Below are 18488 nucleotides of genomic sequence, written 5' to 3'. Positions count from 1 at the left end.
GCAGTCACAAAAATAATAATGTGTTGGGATTCAGCGATGCTGAAGGCAAGAAATATAATTTTAAAAAGTGTAACATTCACCAAGAGACTGCAGAGCCACGCAGGGTCACGTTAAGCTCTCCATTAAGCCCCTTTGTGACACCCAAGGGAGCTTTGAGTGAGCTGGGAAGAGTGTGTGTGTGTGTGTGTGTGTGTGTGTGTGTGTGTGTGTGAGCTGAAGTTTATGTGCCTGTGTGTGTGTGTGTGTGTGTGTGTGTGTGTGTGTGTGTGTGTGTGTGTGTCTTCTGTGTGTGACAAAGTGTGGCTTCCAGTGATTAGTCAAAACTGTAACTGACACAAGGCTGGCCCCAGTGATCCTATCAGATGGAGGGAAACTCAACACACACACACACACACACACACACACACACACACACACACACACACACACACACACACACACACACACACACACACACACACACACACACACACACACACACACACTTTCAATGATTTTCTTACACAGACTGGCCTTAAGTGACCTTGTTTGTTTCTCCCAACAACTTTTCCCTTTTATTTAATCAAAAATGCTTTTTGGCGTTTTATGTTTTCTGTGAGCACTCAAAGAATCGTTCACTGGACATCAACCAAAAGCTGTCAAAAAGCTTCTTCTTCATATTTCCAATCAAACACAAAGCGTTGATCTTTGCATATGTACATCATTACCGTACTGATAGAGCAGCGAGTATTACAGCAAGAGAATCACGATAAGTAGAAGCCGAGGACTTTCCAACGTGTGTCATCTGCCGAGACTGAAAGCACCATTTCCCTCAGAGGGTTTCAGAACAGCAGACTTTTGGAGATCTCTAAATCTAAAGAGTCACTTTGGATAAGTTCACGCTGTGGAGGTTCTAATCTAAAGGTGATCGTTGTGCTACTGGTGATGAAGGCTCTCTTACCGTGTTGTAGCCGGCGGGTTCTTGGCCGTCTGTGATGAGTTCCCGCTCTCCCCGGGGGTTGACTCTCCTGAAGCGCCGTCTGGACCTCCGTTGGGAACCGTCCCTCTGCAGGAAACCGTCGTCCCCCTCGCTGCCGTTATCCACCTGCAACACACAGTCGACACCCTCCTCAGAATGGAAGCTTCTACGGGATTCAAACCCACAACCTTCAGGTGCGCGGGGGCACCCGGAGGATTGATCCTCACAGTCTGAGACCGGATAGTCACACTTTTGGATCTTAGCAACCGAGTTTGTAAATTCCAAGTTCTGGTTCCTGATTTCTGACTTCTGGTTCTTGTAATCCAACTTTTGGGTGTTAAGTTCCGTTAAGTTCTGAGAGTCTGAGTTTCCTTCCTCTCTCCGGAGCTCCGGAGCTTCTGAGGTCTGGCCCTGCTCTTCTGCCGGCTCCTGGTTGAACATCCAGTTCTTCCAGAGCGCAGAGAGCCGGTGCCAGCGGAGCGCACTCATCCGGACGCGAGGACGGTATCACAACGGCACATAAAAGCAGGAAATACCACGGGAGGGCAGAAACAAACAACAGCTGGGGAACACTTCTGGACAAAAGATGAATAGAAGCGTCCAAAGTTTGAAGAAGAAAAAAAAAAATAAAAGGTTCAAAATCCTGAGGGATTCCGAAACATTACATCCTTTAGGGCGAGCATCCACAACAAAAGAAAGAACCAAATTAAATGAACAAAGAAATGAACAAAGGTCGTCCTCTGCTGAGAGCCGGAGAGTTGGAGTTCAGCTGCTCAACACGTTGCATACTGACAGACTTACTCACATGCTCTCCGTCTCTCTGTCTGAGACACGTGCACCGAGCACACACTGAGCCCACAGTTTCCTCCAGGAAACCGTAAATACACAAATATCCTCGCCAGGCAGAAGAAGAAGAAGAAGTAGAAGAAGAAAAACAGCACGGCACACAGATTCCGGCCATTCAATTCATTCCCGAAAGGCTTTTTGTGCCCGACTGTTGTCGCAGGAGGAATTTGTTTTCTTTCACCACTGCATGATGTTAAGAGTCAATAGCCTGATGTCAGTAATTATAATATTTAAAAATATATATCTTTGAGAAGACACACTTTGAATTGATTCTGCAAGTTTCTTTGATTTGTCTTTTTTCTCTCTTAGAGCTGAATGTTTTGTGATTAATAGTTATTTAGACATGTAGCCTCCCTGTTCTGTTCTATTTTTCAGTGTTGTTTTCTTACAAAGTGTCTGTTAAAGGAGTCTTATTATTGCACTTTTATAGCGTCAGAATCCCGATGGAACAGACGCCTATATTACCCATAATGCAGCTCAACCGCTGACAGTTTGGTTCGGAGGTTTGTTAGGCGTGTTACGTAGCGGCGGCTAGCCTCAAGCAGAGGTGCGGAGCGGGCTTCAGAGGTCGGGTAAGCTCACTCCTTTTGCCGAAGATGCCCGATGTTGAAATTGTTGATTGGATGATTCGGCACCTTTTAACAAGTGTGCTCTATGTTTCTTCTTGCCATCTTCATCTTCATCACTCCCCTTCCCCCGGTTAGTTGTGAGGCTCTCTTGCTCCTTCTGCACTTACTCTTCATCCTCTACTTGCCCCTTTGAACATAGAGCGCGGAAATGTGCTTTGTATGAAAGAGTACGATTTCGTCAAAGTGTATAAACGCAACAGACACTGAGTTGCTATTGCCCCCCCCCCCCCCCCCCCTTCTCTCTCCACGACCACGGGTCAGTCATGTGCGGCCTTACAAACAGACTCATGATCGCCCACGAAAACTTGAATCCAGTGCCCTGGAGTTGAGATCAGAATAAAAGATTCTGAGCTGAAGAGCAGCAAAGAGAGGACTGAACAATGTGTGCGGTTTGCCTTCCCGTATATCCACACATGTAACACGTACAATAACACCCGTGACACAGAGAAGAGACGAGGACTACGTCTCTCAAAGGAAAACATCACAGAGCGGTTTGATGGAAGACAATCTCACGCATCGATTAGAAAGAGACAGAAGATGGACCCAAAAGATTTTCTGTCACCGCTGGAATTGGGACTCAATAGCTGCTGCGGGTTTGAAATAGACAGAGCAACAACACACTGAATGCTAATACACTGAACAACTGCATCATGGGTAGTTTAGCTGTAATGGACTCTAAATCAGCGGCATGAGGGATAGTTCAGCTATAAAACATCAAATAACGGTCACAACAAAGAGACCAGTGTTGGTGTCGATGTGCCTCACACGAAAATCTAGAAAGGTATAAAGACTTTCATGTCTCCGCTGTGATGACATGAACAACCTACCGGTTCTGCCGAGTGAAGCCGAAGCAGAAGTGTATTAAAGCTGCATTCTCTCTAATGTCCACCAGGGGGCGACTCCTCTGGTTGTATAGAAGTCTATGAGAAAATGACTCTACTTCTCTCTTGATTTATTACCTCAGTAAACATTGTAAACATGAGTTTATGGTCTCAATCTCTAGTTTCAAGTCTTCTTCAACACAGCATGATGTTCATTTAGTAAATGATGGTCCATTTAGAGTCACACAGACCATAAAACAGGGGATGCTTTAGGGCGGGGCTACTGGGATTGACAGGTCGTTACCAGAGACGTATACGGCGTCTCTACGTCACTCCTCCTCATTGCAAATATGGTCACTTTCGTTCATTGGTTGCAAAAGAAAACCAACATGGCGACGGTTAAATTGCCGAACTCTAAGCTTCAAAACATCAGTCCACAAACCAATGAGAAAAAATGAGTCTATGCTCGTGACTGAACACAACCCCCATCTCTCCAGCGACCAACAATGTCAGCCATTGAGACGTCTTGCCTTTGTGTTTCTAACTGACTGTCATGGAATATAACGTGACCGTATTTCCTGTTTCCTCCGTCCGTGTGTGTGTGTGTGTGTGTGTGTGTGTGTGTGTGTGACAGTTTACATTCCTCTCTGTGTATCTTTGCTTTATTCATTCATTTCTCAATCCCCTCTTCCCACCACTTCTCCTCCTTTTCATTCCCACGATGCATCACTCAAGACTCTAAGAGACAAACCCCGCCCTGTCGCTGTGTGAGTGTCCCACCCCGTCCGTCCCGTGACCACAGTCACGACGACGGCCTGCAAATTACTCTCCCTCTACTGTTCCCGTGGCCCTAATCAGCTGATTGGCTGCGATGCAGTGTGACTGAACACTCCTGTGTGTTTACGGGTTTACGTGGAAGCTCCTGACAGCGCTTGTTGACATTTTTTTACTCCTCAGTGTTAAAGTGGTTCTTCGAGGATTCCTCCATTTTTATGTCTGAAGGCATCATTGATGATAAACACAGAAATCATTTGTCTCTTTTAAACAGTACTGCGTGTGTTCTGGTGGGTTTGGGACAAAGATGCGCCGCTGTTTTATTTGTCTGTTCAGCTATTTCAAATTCAAGCTGACTACACAGTTTTTTTCCTCCTATTTGTTCCAAACAAGTTGTTGAAACTACACACACACACACACACACACACACACACACACACACACACACACACACACACACACAAGCCTGCATCATACACGGGCGGGTTAGTCTGTTCAAATATCCAAAGATATTAACTTTGATATGACATAAAACAGAGAAAAGCAGGAAATATCCACATTTGAGAAGCTGAAAAAAAGCATTTTTTGTAATTCTTGCATGAAAAATGTATTTATCGATGGTCTATATGTGTATATATATAGAAATATAGCTCGCCAAAATACATTTTTTTACTGTAAAATTAGTCCGCATTTTCTCTTACTTTGAATATTATTATTCACCACGACAAAAAGGTAATTTCCTGGTACGTGAACGCCTGCGTGTCAATAGGCCTGTTTGTGATTCTAACTTTAAAGCCTGCTTTACTGTATTCTACTGTTATTTACATGCAGTGACTTGATGCTTCAGATCCACAGACCCAGCCCGCTCTGCTGCGCCACAGAGCATTTAAAAAGGTGGACAAGACGAGGACATGCTCGGATATTAACAACAACAACAATAGCGGCCTCAGCCTAATCTCATTTCCTGGTTCTCAGACAAAAATGCAAAATGCTTGAAAACAGACACATGCCCATGTGGGTAGACACAGAAACACACCTCATGTTGTCCCTCAGGCTCTGATCAGCTGATCCACTTTCTATCCCTCCAACATCTCCCTCTACTCTTTCACCCAGCGAACCAAAAGGCCAGATCCATTCAGATCTACTGATTCAAATGACCCCTCTATTCCCCAGGAATCAACAACAGAATCATTGGCTCTTCTTTCCTGTAATACCCAAATACATTCACACAGTATCGCACAATCATACCCGGAAGACCTTCAGCGCTCCCACCGCTCCCTCTTTACTGTTGCAGTAGCCTCTGAATGGACCCGCAGGGCTGGTTTGGGATTAAATGCCGTGATGAAAGGGCACCTCACTATTTCATTGCAGGAACCTTTATTCCAATTATGTTCCGATGTCTCTGGGAACTGTCGGGGTGGAGTTTGCAGCCCGCTGACTGATCAACCACAAGCCCCAAGGCTGCTGCAACCTCAGCATTCACACAGCATCACGCACCGACATTTATTCGAATATTTACGGATGTCCCGCTCTACTTCGGCACATCTCTCTTCCGACATCTCCAGGTTCTCGGTAACACGGTTGCTTTGCTCTGTTATCTAATTCATTTAACTCTAACGGCCCTCTAGATGTGGTCGTTATGCAAGAAGCCAAAAGGACTAAACCTGAGTTTAGTGGCTGCAGCTCCTTGTTTGTAGTATGTGGACGTCTGGACAGCCTCTCTCTAAAGCACACTAATTAATATGAACGTGTTCAATCTGTAGAAAAGTGTAAAAATGACAAAATGTGCTTTTCCCCAAACGTTTGTGTGTTTTTTTAACTGTTTAAGAAGTCATATGCCAACATTATCAACACAACTAAAACTGAATTCCACAGTTATATAATACAATCAGTGGTGCAAAGAAGTCTCTGCAAGATACACTTTATATTTCTTCTTTTCAGCTGCAGTGGAAAAATGAGTCTTTGTAAAGAAGAGCTGCCTGCAGCACTAAATACAAACACTGCGGTTGAGTAATTAGTGTTACAACAAGAAGCGATAAATAAGCGGTATTAATTCAAATGAACATCTTTCACATTATTGCCTCAGTTTAAAGCAGAGTGACGGTCTGTCTGAGGATGACACGGTTTCATCATTGTTCCCCTGCAGCAACGACACTCATGTAACTCTCCACAGTCACAGCACAGACACCAGGAGACGGGGACTTTTTAAAGTATGTGCAGAAACGTTGCGGAGGACTTCCTGTAAGATGTGACAGGTGTGAAAGGTACAAAATAATGGACAAGTCAAGGTAAAGTCTAGTCCCTCTAGTCCCTCAGACACCGAGACACAGGAGAGGGACGACAGGAAGACATTTAGGAGACTTTGTAAGCACTGCGACCTTGTGGAGGCCGACAGAAAGACAATGTAATCTATTTTAAATCACTTCTTAATGATATCTATATATTTATAATAATATGTATTATTATTTATTGCTATATTTATTAGTAATTATTGTATTTATTCTTTGTTCTTATTGTAGCAATTGCTTTTATTTTGTCATCTTCTGTAACGTTCTATCAGTGTTAGAATCTGACCTTTTGTTAAACCTCCCTTTGATCTTTCTGTTGTTGTCTTGCATTGTTTCTTGGTTTTGCTTTTTCTGTCAAAGTACTTTATAAACTCTATTTTTAGATGCCATATAAATAAAGTTATTATTATATATATAGCATGATAGATGTACTAAAAGCTTTACCAGTGACCGGTGGTCCGTGTGCTCGGTAAAGAGGAACGTGTTCGCCACGAGATCAAAGGAACGGAGGAGAGTTACTGATCTTGTTGCATAAACTAAAAGGCCGTTTTCTGAGAGAAACTTCTGAGCATCAAGGCTAAAAACAACCCATGATGCAACACTCTCTGTAGCAGCTGGTGTTGGTGTTTTAAGACTTTTTTTCCACTTTATTTGATGACATGAAACATAAATTCATCCATAACTCAACCTCCCTTCTCAAGAGATCTCATCTTATGTATAATATACATTTAATTTCATTAGAGCATCTAGATTGCCGGGCTTTTGCTTCATAATTTAATTGTTTTTAATGGTGAAGCTTTGGCAACACATCCGGCCAGTGAGGTAGACAGAGAGCTACCGCTCATATAGAGAGAGGGGGGAGGGCACAGATGGGGGAGATAGGGAGGAAAAGAGAGAGAGAGAGATGAAAGAAAAGGGGAGAAAAAGCATGAAGAAGAGAAGGAAAAAATGTGATACAGACATCAAATAAAGACGGGAAAAACAGGACTGATATCAAAGGACAGATGGGAGATGTGGGAGTGTAACACTGGGAGGGGCTAAGGTGAGAGACAAAGAGTCTCTACTCACCACAATCATTTCTGACGGCTCCAAAGTGATGCATTCACAGCCTCGTCTGCCCTCCAGCTGCTTGCCAAAACTGTGGAGAGAGAGAGAGAAACACATGAAATAAATGTTCCAACCAGAAGGCACAGATTAGACAATTCTCTCACACCGACAGACGCAGTCAATCACATCCGCCCACCCACGGACCCACGGCAGGAAGAATGACAGTAATTGTCCAAATGAAAATCCAGATGTCTGAGGATTGAAGGTAAGATGACGCCGAGGGTTCACGCACAGACGATAAGCAGCATCTGCTTGGTTTAGTGTGTGTTTTACATGAAATTTCTATCCATACGCCTATCATTAAACATTTAGCTGAATGCATGCGAGTCGGGGGAAGGTGTGCAAAAGTGATGATGAGACAACAGAAAACTACAGATCCAGCCAACTGGTGTTAATCAACAGCAATAGGTCACATAAACATTTAACGAGCAAATAACCCGTTAAATACCTACTTTTTCTCACATTATGAAGGAGAACTATTGGAGGGAAGATATTCTTCAAGTTGCCCTGAAGAGATACTTTGAGAAAAGGGTTATCTCTAGTATTTTATGACAACTTTAAAAGCAGCTTAATAAGCTTTTATCTTATCGTTTATTGAGAGACCATAGACTTTAAGAAGTGGACGTAGTCGTCCTGACGTCACACATCGGTGTGTGGACTGATGTTTTAAAGCCTTGAGTTTGGCGATTTGGCCGTCGCCATCTTGGCTTTTTTGCAACCAATGAACGAACGAGACCATATTTGGATGGCTGAGAAGTGACGTAGAGATGCCGCATAAGGCTCTGGTAGAGACCTGTCAATCACTGTGTAGCCCCGCCCTAAAGCATACCCTGCTTTATGGTCTGTTCGACTCTAAATGAATATCATGCTGTATTAAAGAAGACATGAAACTAGAGATTGAGACCATAAACTCATGTTTACAATGTTTACTGAGGTAATAAATCAAGAGAGAAGTAGAGTCATTTTCTCATAGACTTCTATACAACCAGAGGAGTCGCCCCCTGGTGGACACTAGAGAGAATACAGCTTTAAGACATGAAGCGTCGGCTTCACTCGGCTGAACCGGAGGTTGCCACCTGTGAGAGACACCAGGTCTATCAGCTACAAGAGAGAGAGAGAGAGGGAGAGAGAGGGATGTCCTCGTCAATGACACGACTGTATTAGAGAAGCACAATAAAGCAACAGTTTGCAGTGAAGGCCTAACCACTTAAAGAAAAGAGAGTGTGGATCAATAAGCCTTCATTGTTGACACCTCAATATAACTGTGCAGAGTCCGCAGAGACTAAAAACACCATCAGCCCTCGAACCAACTTTGATCGCCTGAAAAACCATCATCTTTACAGAGACGTGTTGGGAGAGAATACGTTTATATACGAGTTAAGACCCACTGCACAGGTTATGAAGTCTTATAGTCTTAAAGTCGTCTTGTTTTGCACAACATGAGTCTGTGTCTGCCTCAAGAGCTTCTCTGCAGTCGGCTGCTGAGTCCTCTGATAAGCAGGAGGAGAGCAGCTGATGGCGTGGTGAGACCACGAGGGTCAGTCTGCTGAACGCGCATTCTGCATGACGTCGTAGTTAAAGACTCTATTTCCCATGTTTTTTGTGACAAACGAGGACAGCAACTTTTTTCTAATTGATCCAGTATTGAGCGACAGCGTTGCAGCATCAGGGCTGCAGGCGCAAATGTGTCCTGATGATGTGACGTTACATCCACTAGAAGGGCTCGTTCCTGCCACCGACGAGCTCAGATTGTTATTATTAGAGAAACATTAGAGAAAAGGAGCCTGCAGGAAAGTCTCGTTTTTTGAGGGAAAGATATTGATTTTCACAACGCAAATAAAAGTATCAACCAATCTAGTTGAGTTGCCGATTGAAGTGAGCAAACTTCAGTTCTCCTTTCAAATTCGACGACGGCAGCGGAGGCCAGATCCACTGCTTCCGTTCTCACCTTTCACAATAAAAGCCCTACACACACAATATTTGCAGGAGAGTATTTTGTATTTTCGCGTCGGTTATTCGTCACAACCAATAGTGTGTAAAGAACCTTAACTCTCAGAATTGTGTGATAGCAAAAACACTTTGTTTTCTCGGTCAGCCTTTCTCCTTACAGCCCCAGTCCGACGCTTGCAGAAGCAAAGCATTTTGGGTAGAATTCTGAACTAATCTAACGATGCATTTAAAACTGAGAAAAGTGTTTTTCACCTCATAAGTCAACACACAGAAATCAAACCTACAGTGGGTTAAATTGCAACTAATAAGTATTTTCATTATCAGTTGATTTTTGAATTAACTATTAATGACATGTTCCGATTTCTTGTTTTGTCTGACCAACAGGAAAAAAAAGCTTTAAATTGTTACATTTTAGAAGCCGTAACACAAAGAATTGCCTAATAATTTTCTTCCGATCGTCAAATCTCTTAATTGACTAACATCGTTCAGCATAACGTATGTGCACGGTTCAAAATGTGAAGCAACAGAAGCATTGAAGCCCAAACTCTCCTCGGTCTCCAGTAAAACACTCCGTTGTGTTTTAAAATTTCGAGACATTACTTTCCACATCTTTGAAAAAAAAAATCTCCCCCCACTGCGAGTGTCGGTTTTATGCATCCTAATTATGCGTGTCTCTCTCTTGTGTTTCCCCGAGTGCCGTCTGAAGTGTGTGAGAGACACTCCGGCCTGTGAACACGTCTCGCTCCCCTTGCCGTCGCTCAAAGTGGCGACTCAGCGTTGTTTAAGGAACTGGAGGAGCGGCTGGTTTTAATTATGGAAGCGTGCTGAGCTGGTAGAGGGCCAGCTTTCACTCTCACATCTCCTCTCACACTCCTTCCCTTCTGGTTTACAGCCTTCTGCCCTCCTCAGTAATGTCCCTTCCTTTTACCCTTTACTTCCACTATAGTCCAAACCAATGCGTGTTCTTTACACACACCATTCCTAAATATTTCCTCCCCTTTGAGCTCTTCTTGTTGTCTCCTACTGTTGACCCCTTTCCACCTCCATCTCTCCCACTCCATTCACTTCCATTTATTTATCTTTTCCTTCCTGTGCACTTTTATTTTCCCGTCATCTCCATTCCTTTCTTCCTCAAGAGGGGTCTGACCGTAGAAGAGAGAAACGTGCAACTTGAAGGTCCAGCTGCGGTTACATTACATTACAGTCATTTAGCAGTCGCTTTTATCCAAAGCGACTTACAACTCTATCACATTCATACACCGTAGGCACAGCTACGGGAGCAATTTTGGGGTTAAGTGTTTTGCTCAAGGACACATCGAAATGCGACTAGCGGAGCCGGGAGTCGAACCGCCGATCCTCTGATAGAAGGCTGCTCTCCACTTAGCCACAGTCGCCCCATATTTAGCTAGTTAGCTAGTTAGCTAGCTAGCTCGCTAAGTCCAGCATGCTTTCCTGCTCCACTGGTTACAGAAAATGAACCGTATGAAGTTGTTACTCATCTGGAGACAGCAACAAGCTTTCCCTATGCTACGAAATGTGTGCGGTTGAAACATTAAATTGTTAAATTCTTACATGTTTAGCAGCTGGCTAGGTAGCTCGTTAAGTCCAGCATGCTTTCATGCTACACTGGTTCGAGAAAATGGGCCGGACAAACTTGTGACAGCAACGTGCTTCCCGACACTTTGACAACAACGTGTGGTTGAAACATGGAGTCTTCCAATTCTGACTCTTTTAGCAGATGGCTTGTTAGCTAGCTAGCTCGCTCAATTGCATACTTTATATATCTTTCTGCGCAGAATCCCCAATATAACGTTGTGTTTTCTGTCACTAGTACATGTTGGAAAGTGTGTGTATTGTCCAGTAGGGTGCTTGCCTATTGTAATATAATAACACATTAATATACGGATAATGATTTGATGAATTACCGCCACTGCACATAACTAGAGTACCAGCAGGTTGAATGCCAACAATAAGAAACCCTCAGAGGGTCATGCACCTTTAAGAAAGAAGGAGGGGTGACTTGCAGGCTGCAGATTGACTCATCTCTACGGCCCCCCCGAAAAAAGAAGAAGCAAACTTTCATCCCATCACATCCTTAATCACCGGCACAGACAATGTCAGCCTCTTGATTTAACGCTCAGATGAAAGCCTGTCTTCCTAATGTGTTCCAATGATGGAAACAATGATGAAAGTCCTCTTTCCTTTTGATTGGACGAGCAGCTATTGTTCAGACGGACACATTTTCATGGAAACAGTCAAAGGAAGCCGTCGTGAAATCAAAGCTGCATCACGCTGATTTATTTTAAGAGACATCCACCGACGCTGGATTCAGAGAAAGCTGCATAACTAAAACTATATTGTTGCTTGAAACCTTTTCTCATTGGCGCTGAACTCGAGACATATTAGACGTGAGTGGATTTATTTGACACTTCGCTGCACTCAGAGACACCGTGCAGCATCCACATGTTCAGACTCCAGATTCCCAGAAATGAGGTGAGACAGGTTCACCTGGGAGCATCCGTCGCTGCTGATACAGCCTTCCTGCCGCCGTCTCTGGCAACACAATTACACCTAAAAGGATGATATCAGGGTTTCTACGGGAAACTAAATTATTCACCAATATTAGAAACTTGTTTTTGTTTTCATAAAGTGCTCTGCAGGTGAATCCAGGGACAGTAAAAGCCATTATCCCTCTGTATTGAGTTTTCCCATTTCAATAATGTTTATAGCATTGACCGAGAAAGAAGCACATTAGTTAAGAAGGAACCGAAACGAGGCAAATGGGCAAAGTGGACGCAGGTGTCGTGAAGTCACACATTGACGTTTTGAAGCCTCGAAAATGGCATTTTGGCCGTCGCCATCTTGTTTTTTTGCAACCAGTGAATGGAAGTGACCATATTTGGACTGCAGAGGAGGGACGAAGAGACACCGTATACGTCTCTGGTAGAGACCTGTCAATCACCGTGTAGCCCCGCCCCTAAAGCATCCCCTGCTTTATGGTCTGTTTGACTCTAAATGGACCATCATTTACTAAATGAACATCATGCTGTATTGAAGAAGACTTGAAACTAGAGATTGAGACCATAAACTTATGTTTACAATGTTTACTGAGGTAATAAATCAAGAGAGAAGTAGAGTCATTTTCTCATAGACTTCTATACAACCAGAGGAGTCGCCCCCTGGTGGACACTAGAGAGAATGCAGCTTTAGGACATGAAGCGTTGGCTTCACTTTGACGCCTGGTTTCAACAAAATAGTGTTGCTTTCAACATGTGTATATAGCAGATATGTTTGACGCAGAAAGCATTCCTAGAGCTGCGAGACGTTTACTGTCATCTGTCAATGACACTTCAGTGAGGGAGATGCTTTCAAACACATGGAGAACCAGTTAAAATACCACAAACTGTTTCACCCCCCAGGAACTGTGTGTTCTTTGTTCATCTTAGAAGAAATAAGCATCACACTTCTTTAAATATCCTGAACTGATTTGATAAAAAAAATAAGCACAAGGATCCTGCATCAGAAAGCCCAGATGAATAAATTCTATTCAGATGCTCCCACTAGAAGATGAACACCCAGGCGTGGTTTCAGGACTTCCCAGGGAGGAATGCAGTCGGCTGGGGCTCAAGAGTTCTCTCAGAGCCCTTAGCCTGGAGGTCAGCGCCACTCTGACAGATCTCTCCACACTCCACTGAGGCGGGAAGCATGGTCCCTGTCAGCGCTGCACAGAGCCTGCCAAGAAGCCCGTCTCTTCACTCTGTCTGTGTGTGTGTGTGTGTGTGTGTGTGTGTGTGTGTGTGTGTGTGTGTGTGTGTGTGTGTGTGTGTGTGTGTGTGTGTGTGTGTGTGTGTGTGTGTGTGGTGAGGCAGATTGTGTGAGACAAACAGAGGAGACGTACAGCTTGCTATTGAGAAAGCAGCAGGAGGAGAGCTAGAGTTTGACGAATTGTATGCCTTCTGTATTGGACGTACTTTATGTGTGTGTGTGTGTGTGTGGGCAAAGATAAATAAAACACACCTCAGCGCAGCTTCTCCTTCCTCTGACCTGCTGTGTTGCACCACTACAGCAGAAGAATCAACAAACGTGAGTCAACACATTGTGAGTGATTGAGTCCGTTGCCCCGATAGAACTCCATGTGGATATAAAGGTAATTCCATATCTCGATGACGATCACGATACGGCACGTTTTCTGTTAATTCAATCAATAAATGGTCCGTGTGACTTCTGTGTAAATGAAATGCTTTACACGTGAAAAGTACCGAGTGCTTTCTCATTCAATTAAGAACTTCAGAGCAGAATAATCCGATTTTCTGAGAAATGTGACTTAGTTACTTATTATAAAACCAGTAAAATAATAAAACCCTCACAGCGACATTTATCTGGATGAGCTGCTGTTGTTATTATTATTATTATTATTATTATTATCTTTCTTTGGCACGGGGAGCTCTTCCCACAGCACTGAAGCCTGTGTTGGGTTTCAGCAGGTGATGATTCCTCTCCCCTCTTCTCCTGCAGAAACAAGTTGTTGGCAGACGGGAGAACAGGTTCAGCTCCGGCCCAGAGACAGCTGCAGTGCCCCGGGGCAATAAAGCATGACAGCCGGCACAGAAAGTAAAGGCCACACACCCACACACACACACACACACATACACACACACGCACACACACACACATATATACACATACACACACACACGCACACACACAGGTCCCTGCACTGGTGTCAAAAACCAGAGATGTGACCGTGAGTGCAAAATACTAATAAAGGGTTGGTGTCAAATAAATAAAAAAAACAATAAAACACGATGAAAATAGAGTTTTTATACATTTTAAACGGTGAAAGCGACGTCACAATTTATTCAGTAAAGGCGTTTCCATAATCCATGCAGCGCATGAACCCAAAAAACCACCTCAAGAGAGAAAAAACGTTTTCTTTTGTACAATCGAGTACGTTTGCTTTTCCATAGAACTATTGGACATAAAAATATGTGACTGGAAACACGACTTAAGAGCTATACATTCAATATGAAAAGCTTTGAGAGGAAAGCAACCTCTGAGAATATACTTTGAGTCTAAACAAAGCTTGAGTTTTGGTCAAAAATCAAACCCAAAACGGAGATCTGGGTCCGTTTGGCAGCCATGTTTCCATCGTAACGATGACCAACAGTAAAGAGAGGAAAAACCCACAGACCACAGACACACACACACACACACACACACACACACACACACACACACACACACACACACGACCTGCCAGACTCAAAGGAGTGACGTAGGAGTGGTTCATTCAGAAACATTACGACTCATTTGCAAAACAACAGTGTGAGTTAAGAGCCTCGTTTAAATCACAGCCCCCCCGACAGCTGCTGCTAGCCTGCAGCTACAGTCCTCTCGTGTCACACCACCGGAGATTATCTGGAATGTTGCAGATGAAAAGTGAGAAGCGATGTGAACGTTTCACTCGCGGAGCTTCAAGGAAGCAGAGTTTCAAACTACTTTTGCGGTGAACACAGTGATGTGTGAGCGACGCTTCTTCCAGCAGAGGGCTGAGGTTCAACAGCGCTTTAATGAAACCACATCCAGTCGAATCTCACAGAGATCAGCTTTCATCACAGAGCGGTCCGTCCCTTCTGGTTCCCTCGTCTCAAAGATCAACTTGTTCTTTTTGTTAGATGTCTGAAATAAGAGGTTTTAATGTTTTGTTCTACGATATGAAACATGTCAACAGATCGCCCTCTGGTGAGTTTAACCGTGGCTGAGATTAGTAGTTCAGGGGATTGCATTCAAAGATCAACAAAGGTGGAGTTCCTTTGTGAAGATTATCTTGTTTGTTTGCCACAAAACTTATTTTCTGTAATAATCCAAAACCAAAAATATTAAGGAGAATCAGAGCGACGCTAACTTCTGAGCAAACAAAGAAAAACATCATCCTGCAGAACTTCATTCCCTTATTTTATCACAACTCAAAGATTTAGAAATAGTAAATTAAATAATTAGTAAAACTAATTTAATTAACTTCCATAGTTCGTAGAGGAGAGGAGCAGCAGAAGATATGAAATCAATTGATAACAAACTGATGTTTACACTTGATTTTTCACAAATAACGGAGGTCCTGTTCAGAACTATGAGCATAAAGAGATCAAAGTATTGATTTGACAGCATGTTCAGATCAGCGTTTGGATCCTCAGTGTTTCCTCTTTCCTCAGTCACTCTTCACTTCACCTTGAATCATTAATAACTCAACTTAAACACGTGAACCCAGAGCCGAGCTCACAGACGTGTTTGATCTCTTTACTAAGTGACAGAGAAGTCATAATGCGTGTTGATGAAGAAGGACGACACACGGTGTGTTCAGACAGGTCTGTGTGAGCAAAGCGCCGCCGTGGGGGATTCCTGGCTGAGCGGTCGGTTACAAACGACGGCAGGCAGGAAATGGAGCACGCTGGGTTTAGGAATGCGTAGAGAAAAGAGGGAGAGAGGGAGAGAGAGAGAGAGGGAGAGGGAGAGAGGGAGAGGGAGTTTTGAAAAATCCTCAACTGAATCAGAAATCCCTGTTAGAATACAGCGAGCGCCTCTGAACTAAAAGAGAAACAAAAAGCTTGAAGAAGATCACTGACCACGAACGGGAAGTTCAGGCGTCTGCTTCTTTGGATTCTTTGCAAGTGAAGTGATATCCAGCATATTATCCACGAGTAGGAGAAGCAGAATATTCCAGGTTTCAGATCCGACTGTGTGTTTATACTCCAGAGTGTGAAAGAGAAAAGTTTCCTCAGGAAGCAGAAGTCTGTCAATCCTCCTGGTTCGTCTTTGACTCACGGAGGAGTGTGTGTGTGTGTGTGTGTGTGTGTGTTCCCTCCCGCTCTACTCTGTTCTGTATGTCTGTCCGTCGGCTACAGGGAGAGGTGTGTGTGTGTGTGTGTGTGTGTGTGTGTGTGTGTGTGTGTGGCCTGCTCATTTCCTGCCTGGATGTGCTTTTGGGCTCCAGGCTGCTCAGGAACACATGGCCAGCCACTGTTCTACCAGGGGTTCCGCATTCCCCACAAACACAACTACACACACACACACACACACACACACCACAAACACCCCCCTATTAGCTCCCTCTGTGACCTCCTCTACACCCCCCTGTGTACTGCAACACACATACACACACCCTCCAGGCCTTTGCACTCTGTTCATTCCAGTGTGGGTCAGTTGATAACACACACACACACACACACACACACACACACACACACACACACACACAGCTAGCTGCCCTGAGGTTATTTATACTTCACTAACTATTCTTTCTGCTACATTTGGTGCTTTGTGTCGTCGTCGTTGTTGTTGTTGGATTAACTGCGGCTCCTTAAAAACGTCCGTCTTCACGACAACCAACTGCATCAACTGTTGCATTAAAGTTTGATCTACTTTAGTTCATTTTGGCCCGTTTAGCCGACGCTTTTATCAGAAGTTGATCGTAAAGAATGACCTTCTCAGTTGAAAGGATTTGATGCGGTTCAGGATGAGTTGCTCTTATTTCTAAGCATAAAGAAATAGAAGATAAAGGACGATGTGAAGTGTTAATTATGTAGATAACGCTACAATAAATACCAACATATGCAGAGAACACAAATAAATAACGAGGAAAAACAACTACAATGTAAACAGGTGAATACTAAATGTTCTTTGTCTCGTGTGACAGTAAACTTAGAATGTCACCGTGGCTCTAAGAAACATTTTATAGACGAATCAAGAAAATAATGTGCAGATTAAGTGAAGGAATAAGATTTGAATTTTATTATACGTACAAACTCGTACGACAAATTCAAGCTGTGAAATCTTTTTACGTTTATATTTATTAACAACAGAGGGAAGCTGAGTGTTGAGACAGGTGCACCATCTCTCTTTAAGGTACTCATATACACATCTCTTTGGCTTTACGACGGGTCATGTTTTCTAATGATACGAGTTCACGACCTTCATGCACCTGCAACACATTTCAACCTTTCCATCACTTGATTTCATCACCTCCGGACAGACCACGGCCGTATTTATCGTTTCCAGTCTTTATGCTAAGCTAAGCTAGCCAGCTTCCTATTAGAACTCCATTGACATAATCTCTGAATACGACGCGAGAACTTCATAAACGTAGGATTTACTGACTGTCGTAAAACTGCTCGGCTCGGCTTTTTAGACCAGACGAGGCGGTCGGTTTGACTGTCCTGTAAACCTTCTAAAGAGATGAAGAGATGAAGTCCAACACCGTTACCTCGATCAGTTATTCCCTTTAATAAAAAAGTTAACACTTTACGGTTGTATGTCTCTGCCAATCAGGTTACAGGTCACATCCAAAACAACCTTGTTCTTTTATCACAAGAAATATGTAGCTGAACATGTCACTAAGTCACATAAAGGTGACGTACACACACATACCTTTGTCTTATGTGTCTTTTTGTACCTCGTCTCTGCTTTCATGTCACGGACGAAAACACACACACACACACACACACACACACACACACACACACACACACACACACACACACACACACACACACACACAAGCGCACACTCCACTTGACAATATGACAAGACAGAGTGGCTTCATGTGCAATGTCAGACAAATCCCCCCTCCTTTGATGTGTGTGTGTGTGTGTGTGTGTGTGTGTGTGTGTGTGTGTGTGTGTGTGTGTGTGTGTGTGTGTGTGTGTGTGTGTGTGTGTGTGTGTGTGTGTGTGTGTGTGTGTGTGTGTGTGTGTGTGGTTGTTACATACCAGCACCTGGCCAGGTACATGTGCTCCTTGACGAAGACGGACCCAGAGAGCAGGATGTACCAACAGGTCGCGATGCTGTCGGGGCTGGAATGAAGAGAAAGAACATTGTGGTCTGAAACAACCGCTCACAGGCTCACGTGTTGGCGAGCAGACGCTGAGAACTTTAGATATTCACACGTTTGTTCTTTTGTTACACACCAGGACTGAGAATTAGTCAACGTGTGTGTGTGTGTTAAGGGGGACGTTTTTTTGTGCTTCTTGATTTGTTTGTTGTATTTAACTCCACGGTCTCTTAGAGTAACGTGAGTCTTTAAGATGTCGTATCATTTTCTATCAGCAAGTGGATTTTACTT

The 18488-nt window shown here is 43.6% G+C and overlaps 1 protein-coding gene across 2 annotated transcripts in view; it reads right to left on the bottom strand.

The window, feature by feature from the left end:
- The window catches only part of rapgef6 (Rap guanine nucleotide exchange factor (GEF) 6), a gene marked incomplete at its 5' end in the record, with an annotated part of 125430 nt that overhangs the window by 76437 nt on the left and 30505 nt on the right, over window positions 1-18488 (bottom strand). Inside the window, 3 exons of one of the 2 annotated variants that reach the window (XM_079171691.1) lie at window positions 941-1084; window positions 7385-7454; window positions 18136-18219. In XM_079171691.1, coding sequence (XP_079027817.1) covers window positions 941-1084; window positions 7385-7454; window positions 18136-18219 — 298 coding nt within the window. Of the gene's footprint in view, window positions 1-940; window positions 1448-7384; window positions 7455-18135; window positions 18220-18488 lie in introns of those variants that run through there. The other variant, XM_079171690.1, reaches the window with a different exon arrangement.

Source organism: Pholis gunnellus (assembly GCF_910591455.1).
Source record: "Pholis gunnellus genome assembly, chromosome: 13".
Classification (NCBI taxonomy): Eukaryota; Metazoa; Chordata; class Actinopteri; order Perciformes; family Pholidae; genus Pholis; species Pholis gunnellus.
This window is presented reverse-complemented; position numbering and strand designations above follow the sequence as displayed.